Below are 26,089 nucleotides of genomic sequence, written 5' to 3' on the forward strand. Positions count from 1 at the left end.
AGTTACAGAACATTAAAGAAATATTTAAGATAAAAAATAAGTTTTCCCAAATAATACTGCCCTAAGTAATAAAATTGCTTCATTTTTGTGTGTGTCCTTAGTATCTTTCCATATTTGGAGCTGCTGTTCAGCCTGAATGCACTGATACAGCTTCATCAGACATTAAAATGTTGAAATCTTTCCTTCCTTATTGGTAAATAGCTGCTGCCCCAGCCTCTCAGAGGACCCACTTCCACCTATTTTTTCCACATTGGCCACTTGCCCAGAACCCTCTGGATCTTACTACAACCTGACTCCTAAAAAGCAGAGGACTTCAAGAAGCCATTAGTCTCTATGGCTGCTGTCCATTTTGATAGGTCATTACTTAAATCCTTTGGGTTATTATGTATTTTTGAATATCACTTCATCATATTACTTATATACTGTATAATCTATATAATTACATATTTTTAATAGTACAACATGATTGTATTATTATAAGGGCAACTTTCTAATTTTTTTTTCATCATTCAATGTTAGATTGCAAATATGGTTTGCTGTCTTAATAACTGACTTTTGAAAGTTAAATGCTATCCCATCATCTTACTGAAATGACATTTACTTAATCATTTCCCCATTGTTTGGTTTTGAAGTAATTTTCAGTTTTACTCTTTTATGTAACACTTTAATATATTTATGCATGTAGTATTTTTGTTCTTTTGAATTCTTTTTTTAGATCATGTATTTTGTTTAAATGACAGGTAAAAAAACTGAATTCACTGGTATCTGAAAAGAAGTCAGCCCTAGCCCCAGTTATAAAAGAACTACGACAGTTGCGTCAGAAATGTCAAGTAAGTGTATTTGACTTGCGATACTGTTAGCATCTTGTCTTGTTCAGATGTACTAGTTAGATTCCTGAATATTTTACTTGTGTAATTTATAGAAAGCAAATTATTATTATTATATGATTCCACAAAAAAGAGTAATAATGTAACCTATGAAGTTTTTTGTTTTATTTATGCTGTTTGTTTTGTCAAATTATTGGGGAAAGAGAAGGAGGAGTTTAAGTTGAAATCTCAAGTTCAACTACATTAGATTTTTGCTTTAATTCTGATATATGTCAGAGCTATAAATATGAAGTCATATTCTTCTGTGGCCAGGTAAAAGCTCAGAGTCTGCCGATGAGTGGTGACAAGTTAACTTTAGATTGATGGACTTGCTTTGCTGGGGAGCAGGGCCAGGGGCAAACTACAAAAGCTTCTGATAAGTGATGAAATACCATTGCTTGGAAGCTGATTCTAACCACCGCTTTGAAGCTAAACTGTTAGTTAGAAGGTAAATGCCCTCCACAAATCCAGATCAGATGGCCTCCGCCATCTAAGTGACATTAGCAGTTGTCACTTTATCGCTCTCCATGTAGTAATTTTAGGTTTGAATGTGGGTTGTACTGCATGCGCCTGAGTATGGAACTATAAAACTCTTCACGAATGCCATCCATCAGTCAAGGGACCACAGTGAAAAGCCACATCATTTCCTTTTAATAGAAAATGCCATGGGGTCTGAGATGGGTTTAGTGACTTATCCAAAGAGACAAGTAGGTAGTGAGAGAGAGTTGCCGCTTGACTCCAGCATCTGTCTTATCTTATTTCTCATCTCCTGCTCTTTCCATTACACACCACTGTCATCACAAAAGAAATGGAAGAGACAAGTCCCTGTTGTCTGGAGTCCATATACTCACAGGTCAAATGAGTCAAAACTCAAGAAAGACAAAAGATAACCCGACTTAAGAATGATATAGAACCCAGGGGCGCCTGGGTGGCTCAGTGGGTTAAAGCCTCTGCCTTCGTTCGGCTCAGGTCATGATTTCAGCGTCTTGGGATCAAGCCCCGCATCAGGCTCTCTGCTCTGCAGGGCTCCCACTTCCTTCTCTCTCTCTACCTGCCTCTCTGCCTACTTGTGATCTCTGTCTGTCAAGTAAATAAATAAAATCTTTAAAAAAAAAAAAAAAAAAACGATACAGCAGAGCGCCCAGATGGCTAGTCAGTTTAGTGTCTACCTTCAGTTCTGCCTTCAGTTTGGGTTGTGATCTGCTCAGTGGGGAGCCTGCTTCTCTCTCTCCCTCTGCCCCTCTCCCCCACCACTTGTGCTCTCTCTCTCAAAAATAAACAACATCTTTAAAAAAATTTAAAAACAATATAGAAAAGGGGCACGTGGCTGGCTCACTGTGGAGCATGTGGCTCCTGATCTTTGTGTCGTGAGTTTGAGCCCCATGTTGGGCATAGAGCTTACGAGGAAAGAAGGAAGGGAGGGAGGGAGGGAAGGAAACAAAAAAAAAGTATAATCAGAATCGTATACTTAACTGATAAGGAAAGAGGAAGCAAGTGATATGCTTGTTAGGAAGAAAATTTCAAAAAGGGAATTTTTGAACAAGGCTTTGCGATTAAGGACATCAAGAATTGTTTTCATGGTTACATTCTTTTTTTTTTTAATAAACATATCATGTATTTTTATCCCCAGGGGTACAGGTCTGTGAATCACCAGGTTTACACACTTCACAGCACTCACCATAGCACATTCATGGTTACATTCTAATCCATTGGTTTACTTAATGCTTTTCTTGAGTAAGCAACTTGGAAACAAAAGGGACTGATTACGTGTCTTTCTAGTGATGATAAAATTTCTTCCTAATAGTAAGCTAAGAAATCTAGCTGTAAATATTTCATTTATTAAATTCATTTGTTTTAAGTGAGTTTTATTGAAAGGGTATTTCAGACAGTAAAGGAAATGTGCTGTCATGGAATTCCAAGGATCAGAATCATAATCAGTCTGGAACAGGTAGTGGTACTGCAGCTATAGAGCATTTTGGGTCGGGGAAGTTTCAGGAACGCTAGCAGTGGATAAAGATGATAAGTATAACAGTAAAAACATTTGTTAAATGCTGTCTGCGTTCCAAGCATTGTTCATTTCGTACCTGTGACCTTTCTCTCTCTATATTTTATGTTGAAGTTTTCAAAAACTACTAGCTGCCCTGTTTCTCTGCATTTTCTGATTCAAATTCCTGGTGCAGCTCTTCTGTTTTGGGGTTCGTTTTTCACGCCCAGCTATCTCATAGACAATGGGCTATCCTCAGGTCAGGTCAGGGGTCCATCCTTAGCCTAACTAGCTATGCTGATGGGTAAGGACAGAATAAGAAGAGAGGAGGTTGATATGGTACCAAGTATGGCTTCCTAGAGAATTTTCCCTCTGGGGAGGCTATAGGTATGTCAGGGACTTTAATTGACATCTTGAGTATACCACCCATTATCCTATTAGTAGCAGTGGAACAGTGTTCATCTTTGTATTTTAGCCTTGTCCTCTCATACGTACGTTTTTACATGGTTGGAATTTTAGTACCTAGTGCTAGTTACTTTAAGGTTCTAGCCAGACAATATAGATAGAATGATTAAGAACATGGCCTGTAGAATCAGGCAGACCCTAGATAACCATGGGTAAGTGACTTTATCCCTATAAACTTGTTTCCTCCTCTGTAAGCTAGCCTCCTTAATGGTGGTTGTAAAGGTTAAATGAAAAACAACACATACAAGGCACTTTGCAACAACGACTAATACATAAGAACTTTTAAAAAAGTATTTATCATTAAAATTATTAAAGATTTATTTTTAAGAGTTTATTTATTTATTTATTTGGCTGACAGAGATCACAAGTAGGCAGAGAAGCAGGCAGAGAAAGAGAAGGAAGCAGGCTCCCTGCCGAGCAGAGAGCCGGATACGGGGCTCGATCCCAGGGCGTTGGGATCATGACCTGAGCCGAAGGCAGAGGCTTTAACCCACTGAGCCTCCTAGGCGCCCCTATTAAAGCTATTTTTAAAAGAAGGGATGTTACTGCTTTTCAACCAAATTGTTTTCTAAGTAAACTGTATACCAATTCTTAAATTCTATAAAGTCATTTATTATAACATAATAATTTAACTAAGCCTGAAGCTCATTTTCATGTGATTTAACCAGATTTCTCTGTATATGAAGCACTGCCTATATCTCTCATCACAAAGAGATATAGCTATCTTACCACGATTCCCAAATAATACAACACTCCAGTTCTTTCCATATCCACTATCATTAAGTCAGAGGGATACCTGAGCCACATCAACATTTTCATCTGTGTCTTCTCCCATGTTGAAAACCCACAGTGCTAAGGACAAATACTGTATGATTCCATTTACATAAATGTGACTAAAATAGTCACATTCACAGGGACGCCTGGGTGGCTCAGTTGGTTAAGCAGCTGCCTTCAGCTCAGGTCATGATCCCAGCGTCCTGGGATCGAGTCCCACATCGGGCTCCTTGCTCGGCAGGGAGCCTCCTTCTCCCTCTGCCTCTGCCTGCCATTCTGTCTGCCTGTACTCGCTCTCTTTCCCTCTCTCTCTCTCTCTGATAAATAAATAAAATATTAAAAAAAAATAGTCCCATTCACAGACAAAAATGGAATGGTGGTTGTAGGGAACAGGGAAAATGGGAAGTTAAATGTTCAGTGGGGCAGAGTTTTGGTTTGGGAAGATGAAAAGAGATCTGAAGATGGACAGATGGTGGGCACAGCTGCAAAACAATGTTAGTGTGCTCAATGCCACTGAACTGGACACTTAAAAATGGTTTAAGTGGGGACGCCTGGGTGGCTCAGTTAGTTAAGCATCTGCCTTCAGCTCAGGTCATGATCCCAGGGTTCTGGGATCAAGTCCCACACTGGGCTCCTTGCTCGATAGGGACCCTGCTTCTCTCTCTGCCTCTGCCTGCCACTCTGCCTGCTTGTGTGTTCTCTCTCTCTTTCTCTCTCTCTCTGACAAATAAATAAATAAAACCTTTTAAAAAATGGTTTAAGTGGTAATTTTTATTTTATGTATATTTTACCACAATATCTTTTTTGGGACACCTGGGTGGCTCAGTTGGTTAAGCGGCTGCCTTTGGCTCAGGTCATGATCCCAGCGTCCTGGGATCGAGTCCCACATCGGGCTCCTTGCTCGGCGGGGAGCCTGCTTCTCCCTCTTCCTTTGCTGCCTCTCGGCCTACCTGTGCTCACTCTCTCTCTCGCTCTCTCTCTTTGGCAAATAAATAAAATCTTTTTAAAAAAATATTTTTTTTTTAAAGATTTTATTTATTTATTTGAAAGAGAGACAGTGAGAGAGAACATGAGTGAGGAGAAGGTCAGAGGGAGAAGCAGACTTCCCATGGAGCTGGGAGCCTGATGTGGAACTCGATCCTGGGACTCCAGGATCATGACCTGAGCCGAAGGCAGTCGTCCAACCAACTGAGCCACCCAGGCGCCCCTAAAAAAATATTTTTTAAAGATTATTTATTTATTTATTTAGAGAGAGTGAGTGAGAGCAGGAGTGGGGTGAGGGGCGGAGGGAGAGGAAGAGAGAGAATCTCCGACTCTATGATAAGCACTTAGCCCAATGTGGGGCTCATTGTGGGGTGCGATCTTATGACCCCAAGATCACAACCTGAGTTGAAACCAAGAGTCGAATGCCCAACCAACTGAGCCACCTGGGCTCTCCTTAAAAAAAATCTTTTGAAAAGAATACAGGGGGCAGCGCCTAGGTGGCTCTATCAGCTGGGCATCTGCCTTCAGCTCAGGTCATGATCCCAAGGTCCTGAGATTAAGGCCCTCATTGAGCTCCCTGCTCAGAGGGGAGCCTGCTTCTGCTGCTGCTGCTCCCCCTGCTCATGCTTCCTCTCGCTCTCTCAAATAAATAAATCTTAAAAAAAAAAAAATGCAGGACTTGTCTATATTTGCATTAACTCTTGGGTTTTTTTAAAAAATGTTTGAGTTTGGCGTGTTTGGTGTGTGCCTGATGCTCATTTTGCTTATCTCCATATGTCCTCCTCCTGTATCCATGTATCATTCTACTTTTATCCAGAAACCTTTTGTAATAAAAAGTATACTGAAAAAAAAAAAAAAAAGGCTAGCCATGTCACGAATTATAAACTCTTTCCAAATATTAACTGAGATTCTTAATTGTTTTCTACTTGGAACATTTTTTAACCATTTGAGTGTACTTACCACTCAAAACTACATAGATATATTGGTAAAGTGCAGGACTACTTAAAAATACATTGTATTAAAAAATATACTTCTGGGGACACCTGGGTGGCTCAGTTGGTTGGACGACTGCCTTCGGCTCAGGTCATGATCCTGGAGTTCTGGGATCGAGTCCCACATCAGGCTCCCAGCTCCATGGGGAGTCTGCTTCGCTCTCTGACCTTCTCCTCGCTCATGCTCTCTCACTGTCTCTCTCTTAAATAAATAAATAAAATCTTAAAAAAAAAAATATATATATATATATTCTTCTGGGCGCCTGGGTGGCTCAGTGGGTTAAGCCGCTGCCTTCGGCTCAGGTCATGATCTCAGGGTCCTGGGATCGAGTCCCGCATCGGGCTCTCTGCTCAGCAGGGAGCCTTCTTCCCTCTCTCTCTCTCTGCCTGCCTCTCCCACTACTTGTGATTTCTCTCTGCCAAATAAATAAATAAAATCTTTAAAAATATATATATACATATATACTTCTTACTTTAATGAGAAGCTCAAATATGTAAGAAATTTTATAGTGAAGTGGCTTTTTTATTTTTTTTAAAGATTTTATTTATTTATTTATTTGACAGAGAGAGATCACAAGCAGGTGGGGGGGACAGGGGGGAAGCAGGCTCCCCAGTGAGCAGGAAGCCCGATGTAGGGCTCGATCCCAGGACCCTGAGACCATGACCTGAGCTGAAGGCAGAGGCTTAACCCACTGAGCCACCCAGGTACCCCTGAAGTGGCTTTTTTAAATAAAGATTTTATTTACTTATCTGACAGAGATCACAAGCAGGCAGAGAGGCAGGCAGAGAGGGGGTGGGGGGAAGCAGGCTCCCTACTGAGCAGGGAGCCCAATGTGGGGCTCGATCCCAGGACCCTGAGACCATGATCAGAGCCTGAAGGCAGAGGCTTAATCCACTGAGCCACCCAGGCGCCTCTATAGTGAAGTGCTAATACATTTCCTTTCTGTTGTACTTGCATGTTCTAAATTTGAATATTAAGAACTATTTGATAATTAGAATATTGTTAACTCCAGATGTATAATTTACATTTATCTAAATCTTTTATAGTCACCTAAGATCTTAAAAAGTTTCATATTTGTTTTCTTAGGAGTAGTTCCATAAATTATATGTAATTAAGTGCCATAGTACAGATAATTGCAAATATATGGGAAAAGCTAAAGTACTGATTTTAGAGTATATAATAGAATTATTGATTTCACTGAAATATTTCTTATAGATCATTTTTTCTTATAAAAGTAAATACATGTTCTGTGTAAGAATTCAAACTGTGAAGAATTGTTTAAGGGAAAGAATAGAAATTACTTCTTTGTCTCCCCAGAAGTAAAACAGGTCCTTATGTGTTTTCCAGAAATTTTCTGAGAATTAATGAATGGATAATTATTTATTGGCTGCCTAAAGTTTGTTCTCTATACTTTTATTCTACTCTCTGAAAAGACAAAGACTTTTTTTTGGTGGTGGGAGACAAAATTCATTTCGGGATATTAAGAACAAAATTTCTGGGATGCCTGGGTGGCTCAGTTGGTTAAGCGGCTGTCTTCAGCTCAGGTCATGATTCCAGGGTCCTGAGATCGAGCCCCACATCCGGCTCCCTGCTCAGCAGAGAGTCTGCGTCTCTTTCTCCCTCTGCTTGCCGCTCTGCTTACTTGTGCTCTCTAGCTCTCTGTCAAATAAATCAATAAAATCTTTTTTAAAAAAGAACAATTTATACAAAATAAAAAATTAAAACAAAACAAAACAAAAAAGAAAACTGAAAAAAAAAAAAAGAACAAAATTTCTGCTTCCCCCGCCTTTTTTTTTTTTTTTTTTAAGATTTTATTGATTTATTTGACAGGGAGATCACAAGTATACAGAAAGGCAGGCAGAGAGAGAGGGAGAAGCAGGCTTCCCGCTGAGCCGAGAGCCCGATGCGGGGTTCGATGCCGGGCTCAATGGGGGCTCAGTCCCAGGACCCCGAGACCACGATCTAAGCTGAAGGCAGAGGCTTAACCCGTTGAGCCACCCAGGCGCCCCTGCTTCTTTTTATTTGCATTTGCCTACTGTACTTTTGCCCATCTTTTGCTTTTAGCTTTTTGAAAGTTATCTTGTTTGGGGTGTGTGTCTGAATAGGTCTTGATTTGGGTTTGGGTATGTGATATAATCTGAAGGGTTTGTTTTAATTAGTAAATTTAGCCCATTTGTGTCTATTTGATATGCAGACATATTTGATCGTAGTACATTTTATGGGTAGCTTTTAAGGCCTAGTGAAAAATCCTGTTTGTCCTCTCATTCTCTCTCCCTCTCCCTCCCCGTGTGTGTTTCTGGCTGTGAGCAGTGATGAAATTAGGATAATTCCTCTTCCTTCTCCTCCCTTCTCTCTCCTTTAGCACCTGATTTTAGTCAATTTTATTGTCTCTCTTACAGTTTGCCTTTATACTTCTAATACACTTATTATAACTTGATTCACCAGCTTTAAATTATATCCTTTGATATTTCACCACCCATCCCGAGCAATTAAGAACTGAGGAAAGCAGTTTATTTATTCTTCCTTCCCCCTTCATTTTCCTTTCCCTTCCCTGTAGGTTCTCTTGTATCGTTTCTACATTGCTAAGACTTGTAACATTTACGTTCAATTCTATTTCCCTGGTTCCCACTTTTGCTTTCAGTGTTCGACCTGTAGTGATTGGATTTCAAACTCATAACCAATCCTTTCACTGCCCTCACTGCCCTTTTTCCTCATTTTTATTGTCTGTGATACAGCCTCTAGGAGAATCCTCAAAAAAACTCTCAAGAACGATATTCCTTGATGAGTTCTTACATGTTCTAGAGTTTCTTGCCTTAAATTTAAAAAACAACTTGACTTGAACATAAAATCTTTACATTGTGCTTTCTTTCTTTAAGAATTAAAAAAAAAAAAAAAAAAAGAATTTTCAAAGTATAGCTCCACCGTCTTCTAGGTTAAATGTGGCCATGAAGAGAGAGGAGGCCAACCTAATTTTTTTTAGTGCCTTGATCTTTTTTTTTTTTTTTTTAAGATTTTATTTATTTATTTGACAGAGAGAGACAGCAAGAGAGGGAACACGAGCTGGGAGAGTAGGAGAGGGAGAAGTAGGCCTCCCACAGAGCAGGGAGCCCAATGTGGGGCCCAATGTAGGGCTCAAATGTGGGGCTCGATCCCAGGACCCTGGGATCATGAGCTGAGCCAAAGGCAGACACTTAATGACTGAACCACCTAGGAACCCCAAAAAGAGTATGTCTTTTCCAGTTGTTGAGTACTGGGTTCTCTATGTTTTCATCAGATCAAGCTTCTCAAATACATCATTTAAAACTTACTGATGAATGGGTAGTTGTTCAATGTGTATAGAGTTTCAGTTTTGCAAGACGAAAAGTTCTGAAGCTCGGTTGCACAACAATGTGAGTGTACTCAGTACTTAACTTTACAGTTAAAAATGGTTAAGATGGTACATTTTATGTTACTTCGCAACAATTAAGAAAAAGATTCCTGGTTTTAAAAGAAAAACCTTCCTTGTAAATTATTCATTTTATCATTATATTTTACTCTGTTTATTCCTGCTAATGCTTTTGGTCTAAGATTTTTATTTTGTCCGCTATTAACATAAGTACACCAGCTTTTTATAATTAAGATTGCTTCGTATTTCTTTTTATTTCTGTTTTCTTTCAGGTGTCTATGCCCTTACTTTTGTCACTTGTCTCATAAATGGCATATAGCTGGATCTTGTGTGGGTGGTTTCTTCATTCAGTGTGAAACTCTTTTGTCTTTTGAACTGGTGAATTTAATCCCATTTACATTTATTTCTATTATTGATACATTGGGATTTATTTCTATTTTGTGCATCCTGTTTACTGTGCCTCTTCTTTCCTGCTCTTCATCACACCACCATTTCTTTTTAGCTTCTTTATTCCCTTTATTTCCTTTTCTGTCTTCTATTCTGATATTTTTTACTCTTAAATTTTTAACATTTATTTTCTTTTTTTTTTTTTTTTTTAAAGATTTTATTTATTTATTTGACAGAGAGAAATCACAAGTAGGCAGAGAGGCAGGCAGAGAGAGAGAGGAGGAAGCAGGCTCCCCGCTGAGCAGAGAGCCTGATGTGGGACTCGATCCCAGGACCCTGAGATCATGACCTGAGCCGAAGGCAGCAGCTTAACCCACTGAGCCACCCAGGCGCCCCTAACATTTATTTTCTTGACTTAACAGTCTAAATTTAATCAGCTTCTCCCGAACAATACAGGGACCTTAGAATGGTTTAACACCCTCTCCTGCCTTATCTGTGTGTTGTTATCCTCTGGTAATTTATTCCCACTTTGTTTGTCTCTAAAAACAGTCAGCATGGTGGTCGTTACTAACAGTTACTATTTTATACAGTCACTTCCTGTTGAGATTTACCCACATATTTAACAGTTCTTGCTGTTACTGCTTATATGTTGATCTTTCCTTTTGGATTCTGTTTTCTTCTTCCTGATCAAATTTCCTTGTTTCGTTTTCTTGTAGTAGTTCTCTCCGTAAAGAATCATTACTATAAGTAAACCATCATTTTTTCCCTTAAACAATGGCTTGCTCATTGCTTTCTGGTTTCTCTTGTGTTGAAAGTTCTGCTATAAGTTTAATTATCATTTAATATATTGGTAATATCTACCCTATAATTAGTTGTACTGTTTTTTTCCTTGTCTTTGGTGTTGTCCAAAGTCACTACCACAATCTAAATACAGATTTAGTTTTATTTGCTGTGCTGAAATCTGTGCTTTTTGCCTTCCATTAATTCCAGGGAAATTCCACATGATATCTTCAAGTATTCTCTCCCCTGTTCTTTTTAGTCTGTTCTCCAGCGACTGCTATTAAATGCATGTTTGGCATACTTATCACGTCCCTATGGGGATAACAGGGGCTATCTGTCCCCTGTTGCATGACTTTGCCTTCTTATTTTTATCTTTTTGTGTCTCTGCAATGAATTTTAAATAATTTCTTCATCTCTTTTTATCTTCTGAGCTGTGCCTATTCTTATGTTTATGCCATTTAATTTTTTATTTCAATGACTTTTTTCATGTTTTTCTCTTTTTACTTACTATACTTTTAAAAATATTTTGTTTTCAGTTCCTGCTTTATAACTTTATTTCAAGCATATTTATTTGTCTTCTAAAAGGTTTTATTTATTTATTTGACAGAGAGAGATCACAAGTAGGCAGAGAGGCATGCAGGGTTGGGGAGGAAGCAGGCTCCCCACCAAGCAGGGAGCCCAATGTAGGGCTTTATCATGACCTGAGGCGAAGGCAGAGGCTTTAACCCACTGAGCCACCCAGGTGTTCCTCAAGCATATTTATTTAATGGGTTTATTTCTACTATCCAAAGTTCCTGGAGGTGGTGACCTGCTGGTGGTTTTTTTTCTTTTTTTTCTTTAGATCTTCTCATCTTCATTCATAAAGATTGATTGTTCCCATGTATGTTTATATTTTTGGATCCTAAGCTTATCTTTAGTACGGTTTTGTCTTTTGAATCCCAGCATGGGATTGTTGGAGGGCGTGTCCCTCCAGAGTGGCTTTGCAGTTGGCTGTGCCAGGTGTTTTAGGAATATCACAAGCTTAGAGCTAATTTTGAATTAATATCTAAGCTTAGCAGTTCATGTAGGTAAGGGTAAAGTCAAACCCAAACCTGCCTGAGGACAGGCCCCTTTCCTCCAGCTGCCTCTGCAGCAGCACAGGTGCATTTACTGAGTAGTTTAGCCTCAGACTCAGAGACCCTAAAAAAGGCTGTCATCTACTATGGTGTCTTCATGTCATTGAGAGGCCCAGCAGCCACAGCCTCTGTTGCCCTTTCTCCCATTTAGGGTGTGTATGACTGTCACCCATGAGAGCCTCAGGTATCTGTAAGTCCCTTTGATACAGAAAAGTCATAACTCCTTTTTACCATCAGTTTCCTTTTCCAATAAAAATTAGAAGGATTTTCATTTCCAAGCCTCTTTTGAGAAAGCAAGATTAATGCAATGAAAATCAGAACATCTAATTAACAAATTTAACTGCAAACCAAAGAAATTTTGATGCGTCAGTTAAGCCATTTACCATGGGCCAGCAGTGTTTCAAATGGTGGAAGCTTCTACGGGTCTTTCAATTCCTTCAGCTGCTCCTGTGAGGCCAGAAGCCGTGCTGTCGGTCCCGGCCCCACCCACTACAGTTCTCTTGCAGAGAACCATGGTGCCAGATCCCCAACGCTTTTCTTTTTGTCTTGGTTTTGCCACAGAAGGAACAAGTATTTGGCATGCTGGCTTATTTCCGTCCTCACCAGTTTCCTGAGGGAGGCACCGTAGCAGGGCCCATGTTTACCGATGATTCTGACCTTCTTAGTACATTTAACCATGTCACCACAAACTAGGTCTGGGCCCAGGAGAGAGCTCCCACCAGTTTCGTTTTGTTTTTTAAATATGGAATGCTTCACGAATTTGCGTGTCAGCCTTGTGCAGGAGCCGTGCTAATCTTGTATCATTCCAGTTTCAGTATATGTTCTCTGCAGCGAGCCCCCCGCCAGTTTTATTCTACTGTGCTTGTCAAACCAGATGAGTCCCACACAACAAAGGAAGCACACACAGCACTACCCATTTATGTTAACTCGCAGGTTCCCAGTTCCCACGGAAACTACTGTGTGAAACCAAGGTCATTCTAAGGCTGGCTTGCTTCAGTCCAGGCCTAGTGTTAACCCTTTACGTTCAGGCTGAAAAACAGCTTGGATTCTATGGGGTTCTCAGTTCTGACTTTCCACTCTGTCTTCTGCCCTGCCTGAATATTAGAATCCCTCCATTACCAAGACAGCCTGCTCCTTCACCAAGGGCAAGCTCAGGGTATTACCCTTTGTTTTTGGCCCTAGTAATTCCTCTTACTTCCTTGAGAAGTTCATTTCAGGTCTGGGTTTGAAAAGATATTTGCTCCACCTTATCAAGCATTTGCAGATATTTTTAACATTTCTAAATATTAATCGATTTTTCAAGTTATCTAATCTAAAATATTATATTAGAAGAAAGTTTGAAACAACTCAAACAGTCTGAATTCAAATTCTGACACCCCTTTTCAGCAGTATAATCTTTGGAAAGATACTTGGCCTCCATGAACTTACTCCCAGCATGGTGTCAGGATATTAATACCCACCTCAGGGGGTTGTGGTGAGATTGAATTATTACCAAAGATAAAGCTCAGAAGCCCTACCGTGGTTTCCAAATTTCTGACCCAGCCCCTGCGGAAGACTTGAATGTCTTCTCCCACTTCCCAGACATACTCCAGTATAATAAACTACTTGTTCATCCTAAATTCTTCTTCTCTCTGCCTCCCAAGACTTCATACATTGTGTTCTTTTTTCCTGAACATTCTCCTCCCTTGTTCACCTTCTCCCTAACTCTGGTACTAACCCTTCATCGCTAACCTTAGATATCAGTTCCTCTGTCCCTGCCGATCTCCAAGCCTGAGGTAGGGCCTGTGAGAGCCCCACGTTCTCCTATAACACTTAACATTTGCCCATCACAGTTGTTTACTTGTCTGAACATACTTTAGGGGAAGGGTTTTGGCTGTTTTGCTCACCATTATATCCCCAGCTCCTAATAAAGAGCCTGGCACACAGCTCAATACATGGTAGCTATTATTTTTATCAGCACCTTCATCTGTCATAATTCTCAAATGTCTGATCGTTGTATAAATAACTCTTAAGTATGCTAAGAAGCTTAGAGTTAAGTTACAAGACCGACCAGGGCATGGATTATTTCAGAGCCACATTTTTGGCCATTGTTTTTCACTTATTCAGTCATTTATCCTTTCATACTAGGAACTAACCCAGGAGTGTGATGAAAAGAAATCCCAGTATGATAGCTGTGCAGCAGGCCTCGAAAGCAATCGATCCAAATTAGAACAGGTAAGAAGATGGTTTTTATTTTAACATTTTAGTATAAACTGCCTGTACATGAATGTTTTCATTACATCAACATCAAAAGTTTCCCAAATCTGGACCCTCATCCCTTGAACCAGTCTCCTAAGCTCCAGAGATCTTTTATTTCTTCAGACTCGATATGTACATACTGAATTCTCTGTACCACACCCACCAAAGTCCAGGCCCTCATCATGCAGCTCCTGGATTCCCACAATAACCCAGACCCGCTCTCCCACCTCCACTCTCCCCTTCCTGAGGTTTTTTCCTCCATAGAGAGCCAAAGAAACCTCTAGAAAACTTAGGCCACGCTTCACTGTCTTCCCATTGCACTTAAAATCTAACTTCCAAACTATGGTCTGCAAAGCCCACCTGCCTCTTCAACTTCATGTCCATGTGCTCTGCTCCTCATCCACGGGGCCGCAGTCACACTGGCCACCTTCTTGCACATCAAACAGGCCAAGCTTGTTTTCACCTCCTGGCTTTTGTTTGTGCTCTTCTCCCTCTGGGACACTGCTTCCAACTCTTTGCCTTGAATCTCTCCTTTTTATCATCTGGTAGCCTAAACATTACTTCCTCCTAGAGGTCTTCTCTGATCACCCTCTCTGATGTTGCCCATTTGGCCACCCTGTCACTTTCTACTGCTGACTTTTCTTCATAGTATTTATACCCATCTGAAACTGCCTTCATTACCTCTCTCCTTGTTTGTGTCTGTTTTCTCTATTTGAATGAGAGCAGGAATCTGTAGTCTTGTTCACTGCTGTGTCCCCAGCACCTAGCACAGAGTTGGGCACGCAGAAGGTACTTAATAAGTGAATAACTGAATCTGTAGGTTTTAGAGTGATATGAATAGTTTCTAGAAAAGATTGCAATCTAGTCTGTTATGGTAAACAAAGTTGTAATCACAAAGAAATTACACTGATGGTGTTTTGTTGTACATTTAAAGTTATCCCTCTGTGTTTGATTATTATTCTTTCAATAATGTTGTCCATTTAAAATTATATATTGCAGGAGGTCAGGGGACTCCGTGAAGAATGTCTTCAAGAAGAAAGTAGATACCATTACACAAATTGTATGATTAAGGTAAAACAAAGAAGATGGACCAGAAACTTTCTGAGATCTTTCTGTATCAAGGACTTAACCAAAAACTTGGTCTTTCCACTTAGAACCTAGAAGTACAGCTTCGTCGAGCTACCGATGAGATGAAGGCCTATGTCTCTTCTGATCAGCAAGAAAAAAGAAAGGCAATTAGGCAAGTAATTTTGTTGTTTCTCTATTGAGTTACTTCATGTTTTCCCCTATAGAAGATTTTTTTTACTAAATTTTTTATTTAAATTCCGGAATAGTTAATATACAGTGTTCGTTTAGTTTCAGGTATACAATCCAGTGATTCAGCAATTTTATACATTACTCAGTGCTCGTCATGATAGGTATACTCTTAATCCCTTTTACCTATTTCACCCATCCCCCCACATCCTTCCCCTATGGTAACCGTCCGTGTGTTCTTTATAGTTAAGAGTCTGTTTCTTGGTCTGTCTCTCTCTCTCTCTTTTTTTTCCCTTTGTTCATTTGTTTCTTAAATTCCACATATGAGTGAAATCAAATGATATTTGTCTTTCTCTGACTGGCTTATTTCACTTAGTGTTATACTCTCCACCTCCATCTATGTTGTTACCAATGGCAAGATTTCGTTGTTTTATGGCTGTCACCTTTAGAAGTTTTATAAACAAGATGGAGTTGCTAAACTACTAAGATTGCAAGTACTTAAATAAGCAGATACTAAGATATTGCTTAGGATTAAATCTTGTTAAACATCTTCCAGATAGTCCGGCCCTACTAACTAAGTAGAAATACACATAATTTTCTTGCTGGCTGGCTGATTTTTTTTTCAATCATGGCATAAAAACCCCATATAACATAAAATTTGCCATTTTTACCAGTTTTAAGTGTATAATTCAGTTGCATTGATTACATTCACAATGTTGTGCAGCAATCACTAGTATATATAATACCAACCCTTTTTTTCTCACTCAGATCAGAAACTCCTATAATCATTAAACAGTAACTCCCCCTTCTCCCCTCCCCAGGAATACATATAATTTCATGATTCCTTTTTTATAAGCACTAAGATTGGTCTATTTTTAAAGTCCCACATGGCCTGGACTCTAGTCATCTGCCTGCTCATTGTGTCATGTGTGAGTGTGTTTCAGCTAGAAGCTGTGTGTTTGCAGTGTGCCAGCCTTCAAAACAAGGAAGGGTGTGTAAATACCACCAGTCCTTATATGGTGATTTTTTTGGTAATCCAAGCTTACAGCATACGGTAATAAATCAAATGCTGCCTGAAAAAAAATGCATTTATGTTTGAATTGCTAGCTGTGACAAAATGCAGTAATTGAATAAGATAAGCTTTCTTTGCCCCTTACCACAATTCAGATGTTTCACTTTTACCATCCAGTAAGAGCTCAAAATAAAGATTCACATTTATTCTAGATTGTACTTGAGATTTTTTTAGTGGCATTTACATTAATATTACAAAAAGGAAATCTAATAAATGGAATGTTGCAGATTCTAATTTTTTAAATATATAATACACTGGAATGCAAACCAGACTGAACATGTTCTATAAATAGAACAATTTTTCTTCTAATACTCTGACATATTAAACATATTAAATGTACTTATTCACATTCTTTCATTGAATATAACCTTTGCTCAAATAAATCTGTATGGTCAGTGGTAATATTTTACAAATGTGAGAAATTACATTTATCCTTAAAAAAAAAGTTGTAGAAATTAATTTCCATTTTTTCTGAAGTTACAGTATAAGTAGTAAATAAGGTAATATTGCCCCTGAACTATTGGTTTTCTGGCCAGATACATCATTTTAAAAATCATCATAAACCTTTACCATTCCTTTGTTTTCCTATAGAAAAAATGTTTTTCCCTGGCTAGAGTAGTACCTAGGAATATTATGAATAAAATAGAGTTAATTGTACTCTAAATTCATTGATATGTATTTAAAATATTATTATTATTATTATTATTATTATCATAGACACAATATTTTTATTATTATTCCATTTTCTACTTTTATGATACTTTCGAGTAAGACCAATGGTCTAAGGAATTAGCATGACTTTGAAAGATTGCAAATTTTTATTTAAAGAGGCAGGATGTTTTATTTTGAAGTACTAAAGAGGGACTCAAAATTTCTTTTTAGCCTGTTTTTTCCAGTTCTGAGTTTTGTGACCTTGGGCAAATCATTTCTTCACCTATAAAATAAGGAAAACAATTTATACCACCGAAGATCAAGTTAAATATAATGCATGTAACAGTGTTTTGGAAATTATATAGTATGAAATCCTGGAGGACAAAGACTCTGTCTTGTTTTCTTCCTGAAACCCCAGGGCATGCTTGGTACATAACAGGTGCTCCGTAATTATTTCTTGAATGAATTCATCAAATTTAAAATTACACATTAGCGTTATATGATAAAAGAACATGAGCCTTAAGATGTCTTGATTAAATACAGATGGAAATTCTAGGGCTCCTGGGTAGCTCAGTGGGTTAAGCCTCTGCCTTCTGCTCAGGTCATGATCTCGGGGTCCAGAGATCAAGCCCCACATCAGGCTCTCTGCTCAGCAGGGAGCCTGCTTTCCACCACCCTTTCTGCCTTCCTTTCTGCCTACTTGTGATCTGTCTGTCAAATAAAAATCTTTTTTAAAAACCCAATAGAGGGGCGCCTGGGTGGCTCAGTTGGTTGAACAACTGCCTTCGGCTCGGGTCATGATCCTGGAGTCCCGGGATCGAGTCCCACATCGGGCTCTCAGCTCCACGGGGAGTTTGCTTCTCCCTCTGACCTTCTCCTCGCTCATGTTCTCTCTCACTGTCTCTCTCTCAAATAAATAAATAAAATATTTTTTAAAAAAATTTTTAAAAAATTAAAAACCCAATAGATATAGATGGAAATTTTAAAACAGTTTGGACATTTCTCAGTTCTAGGGTAATAAATGAATTATTTAGAGCTATCCAAACTTGGGTTGTCTGGGTTGCTCAGTGAGTTAAGCCGCCGACTCTTGATTTTGGCTCAGGTCATGATCTCAGGATTGTGAGATCAAGCCCCAGTAGCCTGCTTAAGAGTCTCTCTTCCCCATCCCCCTCCAATACATACATACATACATCTATCTGAACTTAACAATTCAGTGGTTTTTTTTTTTTTAAAGAATATATCATTTATATTCTCCTAGCTATTTTTCACTAGAGAGCTAGAAAGTTAAACAGGTTGACTTAGTGTCTCATAAATTTTAAAGTCAAAATAAAGTTTCATCAAGATTGTGTTTATTCTCTTCACCCTCATTTCCATGTCCAAATTCTGCCTTCAGTTCAGCTCTATAAGGACTTTTGAGTATTTTTTTAAATATTTATTGATTTATATGAGAGAGAGTCGGGGCAGGGAGAGGGGGAGAGGAAAGAAAGTCTCAAGCAGACTCCACACTGAGCACCGGGCGCCTTGCAGTGCTGGATCCCAGGACCCCGAGGTAATGACTTCAGCCAAAACCAAGAGTCAGGCGCTTAATCAACTGACCCACTCAGGCGTCCCAAGCACTAGGAGGACTTTTGATTCCCACATTGCTCCAGTCTAGTCACACTTACCTTTCTTTTTGCATGAATGCAGATCTTCCTTCATTTAGGCTGCTGCAATTTCTCTTTGTGGTTTATGAGTTCTTAGATTTCCAGTTATGTGTTATTTAACTTCTTACTTACTACAATGTAGCTTTATACAGAAACACTGTCTTTTTCTGTCTAGATTTGAGGTCTGAAGTCTCTTTTATCTTCTTTGTCATTGGTTCCTTTGTCCTCATGTTTCGATCTTTGTCCTTAACACTTTATATATCACTTTTTGTTTTGTGGAGTATTACAGTATAATTATACTTTTGGGGCGCCTGGCCTGCGCAGTTGGTAGAGTGCATGAGTCTCGATCTTGGAGTTATGGGTTTCAGCCCTACATTGTGTGTGGAGACTACTTAAAAAAAATTTTAAATCATAAAATATAATATATGTGTATAATTATAATTTTGTTTAAAAACAGTGCAATGTTATTTGTTTTTTTAATTTTTATTTGAAAATTACAGGTTTTTTTAGTTTATGAAAGAAATGCTTATAAATCCCATAGGAACCATTATGAAGCATAGTACACCAAACCGAATGTTGCCCGCATTCCATGCCTCAGGAATGCCTGTTGGTAATATTTTCATGTAGGGGTATCTGGGTATTTCAGTCAGTTGAGCATCCAACTCTTGATTTTGGCTCAGGTCATGATCTCAGGGTTTTGAGATCGAGCCCCATACAGGGCTTCATGCTCAACAGAGAGTCTGCTTGTCCCTCTCTGTCTGCTCCTACCCCCACATGCACGCTGTATCTCTCTCAAGTAAATAAAATATTTTTTAAAATAAAAATAAATAAAAATATTTTGGTGTATAATTACTCCATATTCTTTTCCCATGCATTTGCATGTGCGTGTGTTAACAAGTGCATGGGAAAATTATGTGTGTATGCCTACAAAAATCAGGTTAAAATACATATATAGTTTTTCTCTTAATTATATGTCTAAAATTCTATTTCAGGGCACCTGGGTGGGCTCAGTGGGTTAAAGACTCTGTCTTCAACTCAGGCCCTGATCCCAGGGTCCTGGGATCGAGCCCCGAGTCAGGCTTTCTGCTCGGCAGGGAACCTGCTTCCTCCTCTCTTCCTGCCTCTCTGCCTACTTGTGATCTCTGTCAAATAAATAAAAAAAAAATCTTGAAAAAAATTTTTTAATTCTATTTCAGTATTTATAGATCTACTCCCTCCTTTTTATAACTCTGTATTATTCCTTTGAATGGATGTGCCATAATTTATTTAAATATTTCCCCATCTATTGACATCTAACTTTGTTTGCAGATCTTCACTATTAAAAGCAATGGTGAAGTAAATAGTCTTTACATTTATCTAAAGTTCTGAGAGGTTTTCTTTAGGATGACTGCCTAGAAGTAACATTGCAGGATTATATGTTATTTAATGTTTTGTTTTGTTTTTGTTATTTAATGTTTATTTAAAATGTTTATCCTTTCTCCTTTCTACAAACCTCTTCAAAAATAAAGTGTGACTAGGGTGCCTGGCTGGCATACTCAGAAAAGCATGCAACTCTTGATCTCTGAGTTGTGAGTTTGAGCCCCACATTGGGTGATAAGATTACCTAAATAAATTAAAACTTTAAAAAATAATTTTTAAAAATGTGGCTTAAGCAAGAATGTGTTACCATTGTTTTAAGTGTAAATTAACCAGAAATAGTACTTAACATTTTAGTTCTCTTAATTTCTTATGCAGTGGTTTGTGGGTTTTTCCCCATAAATTACTATTTGCTAGAAGAACTGACTAAAGATGGGGAAAGAGAGTGTAATGATTTTCATTCTGATTCCAGTACTCTAAACTATCTATATTGTCTAATATATTTAGATTGATAAGTTAATTTATAATTTAGTTGTATGATCAAATCAACTGAGGTAAATTGAAACTAAATCATTATGTTTACCCCCTAGGGAGCAGTATACAAAAAATATTGCTGAACAGGAGAATCTTGGAAAGGTAAGAATGTATTATTTATTTTTTTTAATTGTGTCTAATTCAGGCTTTCAGTATGTGGTTTTGACCTTGTCATTCTTTTTAAAGGGTTACAGTACAGTTTTCAAAGGGAAATTGGATCTTAATCTCTTGCAAAGATGAAGACTCTTCTTTAGAAATTTATGTGTGTGTGCATATAAAAGTGAAGGGATGTGGATTTTTGGAGAAAAATCTAGTTCTGTTTAGGGAGGAGTTTATGAGAAGTTTCTGAATAAGAAACAAAACTGCTGGGACGCCTGGGTGGCTCAGTTGGTTGGGCAGCTGCCTTCGGTTCAGGTCATGATCCCGGCATCCTGGGATCGAGTCCCGCATTGGGCTCCTTGTTCGGCGGGAGCCTGCTTCTCCCTCTGCCTCTGCCTGCCGTTCTGTCTGCCTGTGCTCACTCTCTTCCCCCCCCCCCCGATAAATAAATGGAATCTTTAAAAAAGAAAGAAAAAGAAACAAAACTGCCGGGGCGCCTGGGTGGCTCAGTGGGTTAAAGCCTCTGCCTTCGGCTCGGGTCATGATCCCAGAGTCCTGGGATCGAGCCCCACATCCGGCTCTCTGCTTGGCAGAGAGCCTGCTTCCTCCTCTCTCTCTGCCTGCCTCTCTGCCTACTTGTGATCTCTGTCTGTCAAATAAATAAATAAACAAAATCTTAAAAAAAAAAAAAGAAAGAAACAAAACTGCCACATTTAATGAACTACAAGTTTTCAGATAATTCTCAGGTATCTCTTTATTAGATAAGTATAAGTTCATTTATTTAATAAACACAAAGCTCATTGCTATGAACTGGACACTGTTCCATGACCTTTACAAGCATTGATTCATTTAACACAAATAATCAAAAAACCTTCCTTTTCATTTTTAGCTCCTTCCCTGCCAGTCTTATGAAAGCAGGCATATGCTTATGTGATTACTCTTATTTTCTCAGTTCTCTGAGCCATTCCTAGTAGAAGAGGTGGTAGATAGTAAAGGCCTTGACCATCAGGGCTTCAGTGACCCAATTCACTGATTATTTTAATTGGCTTCATAAAGCAACACATTTGGACAGTCATTTTAAAGACACCAGTTCTGTCATTATTTTGTTTGTTTGTTTGTTTTTAAAGATCTGTATTTATCAACAACTCAGGGCTAGTGCCCTTATTTACATTTTCTTTTGTATGTTTTTAAATTTTTTTTAAAGATTTTTATTTTTATTTATTTATTTGATAGACAGAGAACACAGGTAGGCAGAGAGACAGGCAGAGAGAGAGGAGGAAGCAGGCTCCCTGCTGAGGAGAGAGCCCAAAGCGGGACTCGATCCCAGGACCCTGGGATCATGACCTGAGCTGAAGGCAGAGGCTTTAACCCATTGAGCCACCCAGGAGCCCCTCAAAAAACATTTTTTAAAAAAGAAAATGTAGGGCACCTGGGTGGCTCAGTGGGTTAAAGCCTCTGCCTTCAGCTCAGGTCATGATCCCAGGGTCCTGGGATCAAGCCCCACATCGGGCTCTCTGCTCAGCGGGGAGCCTGTTTCCTCTTCTCTCTCTCTGCCTGCAACTCTGCCTACTTGTGATCTCTGTCGGTCAAATAAATAAATAAAATCTTTTTTAAAAAAATATGTTTTTTGAGAGAGAGTGCAAATGGGGGGGAAGGGGCAGAGGGAGAGAGAGAAAGAATTTTAAGCCTGTTTCACATTCAGCATGGAGCCCAATGTGGGGCTGAAGCTCATAACCCTGAGGCCACGACTTGAGCTGAAATCAACAGCTGGGTGCCCAACCAACCATGCAGACACTCCTCCTTTTTTTTTTTTTTTTTTTAAGTTTTATTTTTTTTGTAGGGGAGGCACAGCGAGAGAGGGAGAAAGAATCTTAAAACAGACTCTATGCTGAGTACAGAGCCTGATGTGGGGCTCAATCACATGACCCTGAGATCACAGCCTGAGCAAAACTAGGAATCAGTTGCTCAACCAACTGCACCACCCAAGAACTCCTTTATTTACATTTTCTAATTTGAATTATTATTAAGAACATACATGTATGTATGTATGCTTTTACATATGTGCTGTAATAGCTCCCATAAACCTGTAAGTAATATTCTAAAGTTAAACCTCAGAGAAAAAATGGTATGGAAAACAATGGCATGACTTTTCTGTTCAAAGATTTTATTTACTTTTTTGAGAGAAAATTGTTTGTTCTGTGCACCCTCTTCCCTTAATGGGATGACATGCCATACTCAAAAGGAAAAAAAGAAATAAGTTCATGCTTGGGACGCCTGGGTGGCTCAGTTGGTTAAGCAGCTGCCTTCGGCTCAGGTCATGATCCCGGCGTCCTGGGATCGAGTCCCACATCGGGCTCCTTGCTCCACGGGGAGCCTGCTTCTCCCTCTGACTCTGCCTACCACTCTGTCTGCCTGTGCTCGCTCTCGCTCTCTCTCTCTGACTAAATAAATTAAAAAAAAAAAAATTTAAAAATTTAAAAAAAAAAAAAAAGAAATAAGTTCATGCTTGAAAACACATATTTGAATCAAGTACTCAAATGTAGTTGCTAAGTCTAAATAAAGATTATTCTTTCACCTTCCAGGGTGGTGTTTTATTGCAGGGTCTTTGCAAAAAGGTAGCAGCACTCTGACAAATACATTTCAGCAAAAGGAGACATTGATCAGCTCATCTCCCAATCGTCAGTCTGTATCATTTAAGAGACAAAGTTCCTCAATCCTCTCATTTGTAGAGTAGATCTAATTTTTTTTCTTTCCAAATGCTCTTTCATTTTTTTTTTTATTTTTTAAAATTAAAAGCAATTGGGGTGCCTGGTTGGCTCAGTGGGTTAAGCCTCTGCCTTCAGGCTCAGGTCATGGATCTCGGGGTCCTGGGATGGAGCCCCGCATTGGGCTCTCTGCTCAGTAGGGAGCCTGCTTCCTCCTCTCTCTCTGCCTGCCTCTCTGCCTACATGTAATCTCTGTCTGTCAAATAAACAAAATCTTTTTTAAAAATAAATAATTAATTAAAAGCAATTAACATATAGTGTATTATTGGTTTCAGAGGTGGAGGTCAGTGATTCATCAGTCTTATATAACACTCAGTGCTCGTTACATCACGTGCCCGCCTTAATGTTTAACACCCAGTTACCCCATCCCCCTCCCTCTCCCCTCCAGCAACCCTCAGTTTGTTTCCCATGATTATGAGTCTCTTGGCCAGGGCGGGGCGGGGGAGGGGAGTTTCTTATGGTTTGTCTCCCTCTCTGGTTTCATATTTTATTTTTTCCTCTCTTTCCCTATGATTTACTGTTTTGTTTAATTCCACATACCAGTGAGATAGAGTAGATCTAAATTTTTAAGGAAAACACCAAACCTAGCCTTTAAAAGTGATGATAGCCTAAGTCTTCCAAACCAGCTAGACTGGACATCCATAGACTTCCTCAGGCCAACCTGCTTTCTGGAATTAAACCAACCTATAGTGCTGCAGTTCACACTACCATACACTAGAATTTGCTTTACTAAGTACTGTGGAATACTGTGCTGAAAGTTATAACTCCCCTCACCCCCACTTTATCACCTCCCCTTTAAAGAACCCTGAAATCTCTGACAAGTATTCTTCTACATTGTAACTATCAACAAAATAAATCTGTATCAAGTCACAGTAACATTAAAAATAAATTATATACTAAGGCGGTTGTATTCAAAAAGTTAAAGCTTTCAAACACACATGGTTATGAAGCACATTAAATTCAATATTGCTGACACAGACAGTGCCCACATGCAGTCTTCAGTTTCTTTAAATAACTTATAGGTTGTTAGGATTTTTGACAAGGAAATTATTCCAGTAATATAAGAAAATTTATAGTTAAATAGTACCTTAATCTTAAAACCATTCTAAGAACTCTTAAAATTCTGGATCTGTCTTACTACTTTTGTTTTAGTTCATGAAGATAAAAATGTTTGTTTTAAGATAATTTATTTTTAAGGTGTTTTTTTTTTTTTTAAAGATTTTACTTATCTGACAGAGAGAGGGAGCACAAGCAGTGAAAAAAGGGAGAGGAAGACGGAGAAGCAGGCTTCCCGCTGAGCAGGGAGCCCAATGCAGGACTCGATCCCAGGACCCTGAGATCATGACCTGAGCCAAAGGCAGAGGCTTAACCAACTGAGCCACCCAGGCACCCATATTTTCTTAATTCTGCTTTGTTTCCTGTTGCTGTTTACTGTTAACTTTGCTTTCATTAGCCATGGCTGAGGAGGGCAGTTTTGAATCTGGTCCTAAGCTTGGTTTAGCCTATTATTTGGGCAAGTACCAAGGATGAGACTTCTCATCTGTGTCCTTAGATCAACTATTAGATGAACCGTGTACAATAGAGGAAAGGATGGGGACATTTCTGTGTGACCTGCTTCCGTGTCTTTGCTTATTTTTCTGTCCTTGGTGATTTCTCACACTCAGTGTTACAGTGTGCATTTCTGTCACACTGTGTTTCCTGATGCGTGTACTCTCATCGCCGTTGTTCTCCCCGGCCGGGTCTACCCGCCTGCCTTCCTTTCCCTCTTTCTTCCTTCCTCTCATTGTCTCTGACTCTCTGCTATGCCTCTTTTCAGTCACCCTTTCTGAATTTGCCCTAATACAGGACCAAAGTATATTTTTATAATTCAATGAAACATTTTCTTATTCCTGTTTATAATTTTAGAGTCTTTGAGTAGAACAGTTTTGACAGATGGAATCACGTAGGTTATTAGTAACAAAAGTAATTCTGGGGGCACCTGGCTGACTTGGTTGGTAGAGCATGAGACTCTGGATCTCAGGGTTGTGAGTTCAAGCCTTACGCTGGGCATGGAGCCTACTTAAAAATAAATAAAAATAAAAACAACTCTGATAAGGATATGGCTTATTTAATAGTGTACTTTTTTAAAAATCACAAAACCGTCTTCCTGAAGAATATATGCGTACAATTTTATTTATTTGGGTGCACATAGTGCACACACAGATTCAGAAAAGAATATGCTATTTAATAATAATAACAATATATAACATATGGTAGTTTATCAAGTATTTCCAGATCTATTATGTCGTGTGAAAAAATAACCTATGGGGCTCCTGGGTGGCTCAGTCGGTTAAGCAACTGCCTTCAGCTCAGGTTATGATCCCCGGGTCCTGGGATGGAGCCCTGAGTCAGGCGCCCCACTCAGCAGGGAGTCTGCTTCTCCCTCTGTCTTACCCCCCTGCTCATGCTTTCTCTCACTCTCTTGCTCATGTTCTCTCTCTCAAATAAATAAATAAAATCTTTAAAAATAATTACAATAATCTTATAAGGCAGATAATTTTATATAATTATCCCCTTTTATTACCCTTCATTGACAATTGAGAGAAGTGAGGTCCAGAGAAATTCTTACAGCTCGTGACAAAGCCACGTTTGAAACAAAAGTCTTCTGACTGCAAAATCTGCATTCTTTTTCCCATACCATGATACTGTTCCATTTTCCTGATTCCCTTTATTTTCCCTTCCCTTTCTTTTATATTTTTCTATTC

The 26,089-nt window shown here is 39.0% G+C and overlaps 1 protein-coding gene and 1 pseudogene across 7 annotated transcripts in view; one reads left to right on the forward strand and one right to left on the reverse strand.

Moving 5' to 3' along the window:
- IFT81 (intraflagellar transport 81) overlaps nucleotides 1-26,089 on the forward strand; it is a 197,068-nt gene that overhangs the window by 167,038 nt on the left and 3,941 nt on the right. For all 7 annotated transcript variants that reach the window (XM_013056513.2, XM_045073696.1, XM_045073695.1 and 4 more), the window contains exons 14-18: nucleotides 741-830; nucleotides 13,861-13,947; nucleotides 14,971-15,042; nucleotides 15,126-15,211; nucleotides 20,538-20,583. In XM_013056513.2, the coding sequence (XP_012911967.1) occupies nucleotides 741-830; nucleotides 13,861-13,947; nucleotides 14,971-15,042; nucleotides 15,126-15,211; nucleotides 20,538-20,583 (381 nt within the window). The remainder of the gene's footprint in view (nucleotides 1-740; nucleotides 831-13,860; nucleotides 13,948-14,970; nucleotides 15,043-15,125; nucleotides 15,212-20,537; nucleotides 20,584-26,089) is intronic.
- Nucleotides 12,470-12,569, reverse strand: LOC123390163 (annotated as a pseudogene).

The sequence above is a fragment of the Mustela putorius genome, unplaced genomic scaffold (genome assembly GCF_011764305.1).
Source record: "Mustela putorius furo isolate JIRA1106 unplaced genomic scaffold, ASM1176430v1.1 tig00537248_pilon_pilon_pilon, whole genome shotgun sequence".
NCBI lineage: Eukaryota > Metazoa > Chordata > Mammalia > Carnivora > Mustelidae > Mustela > Mustela putorius.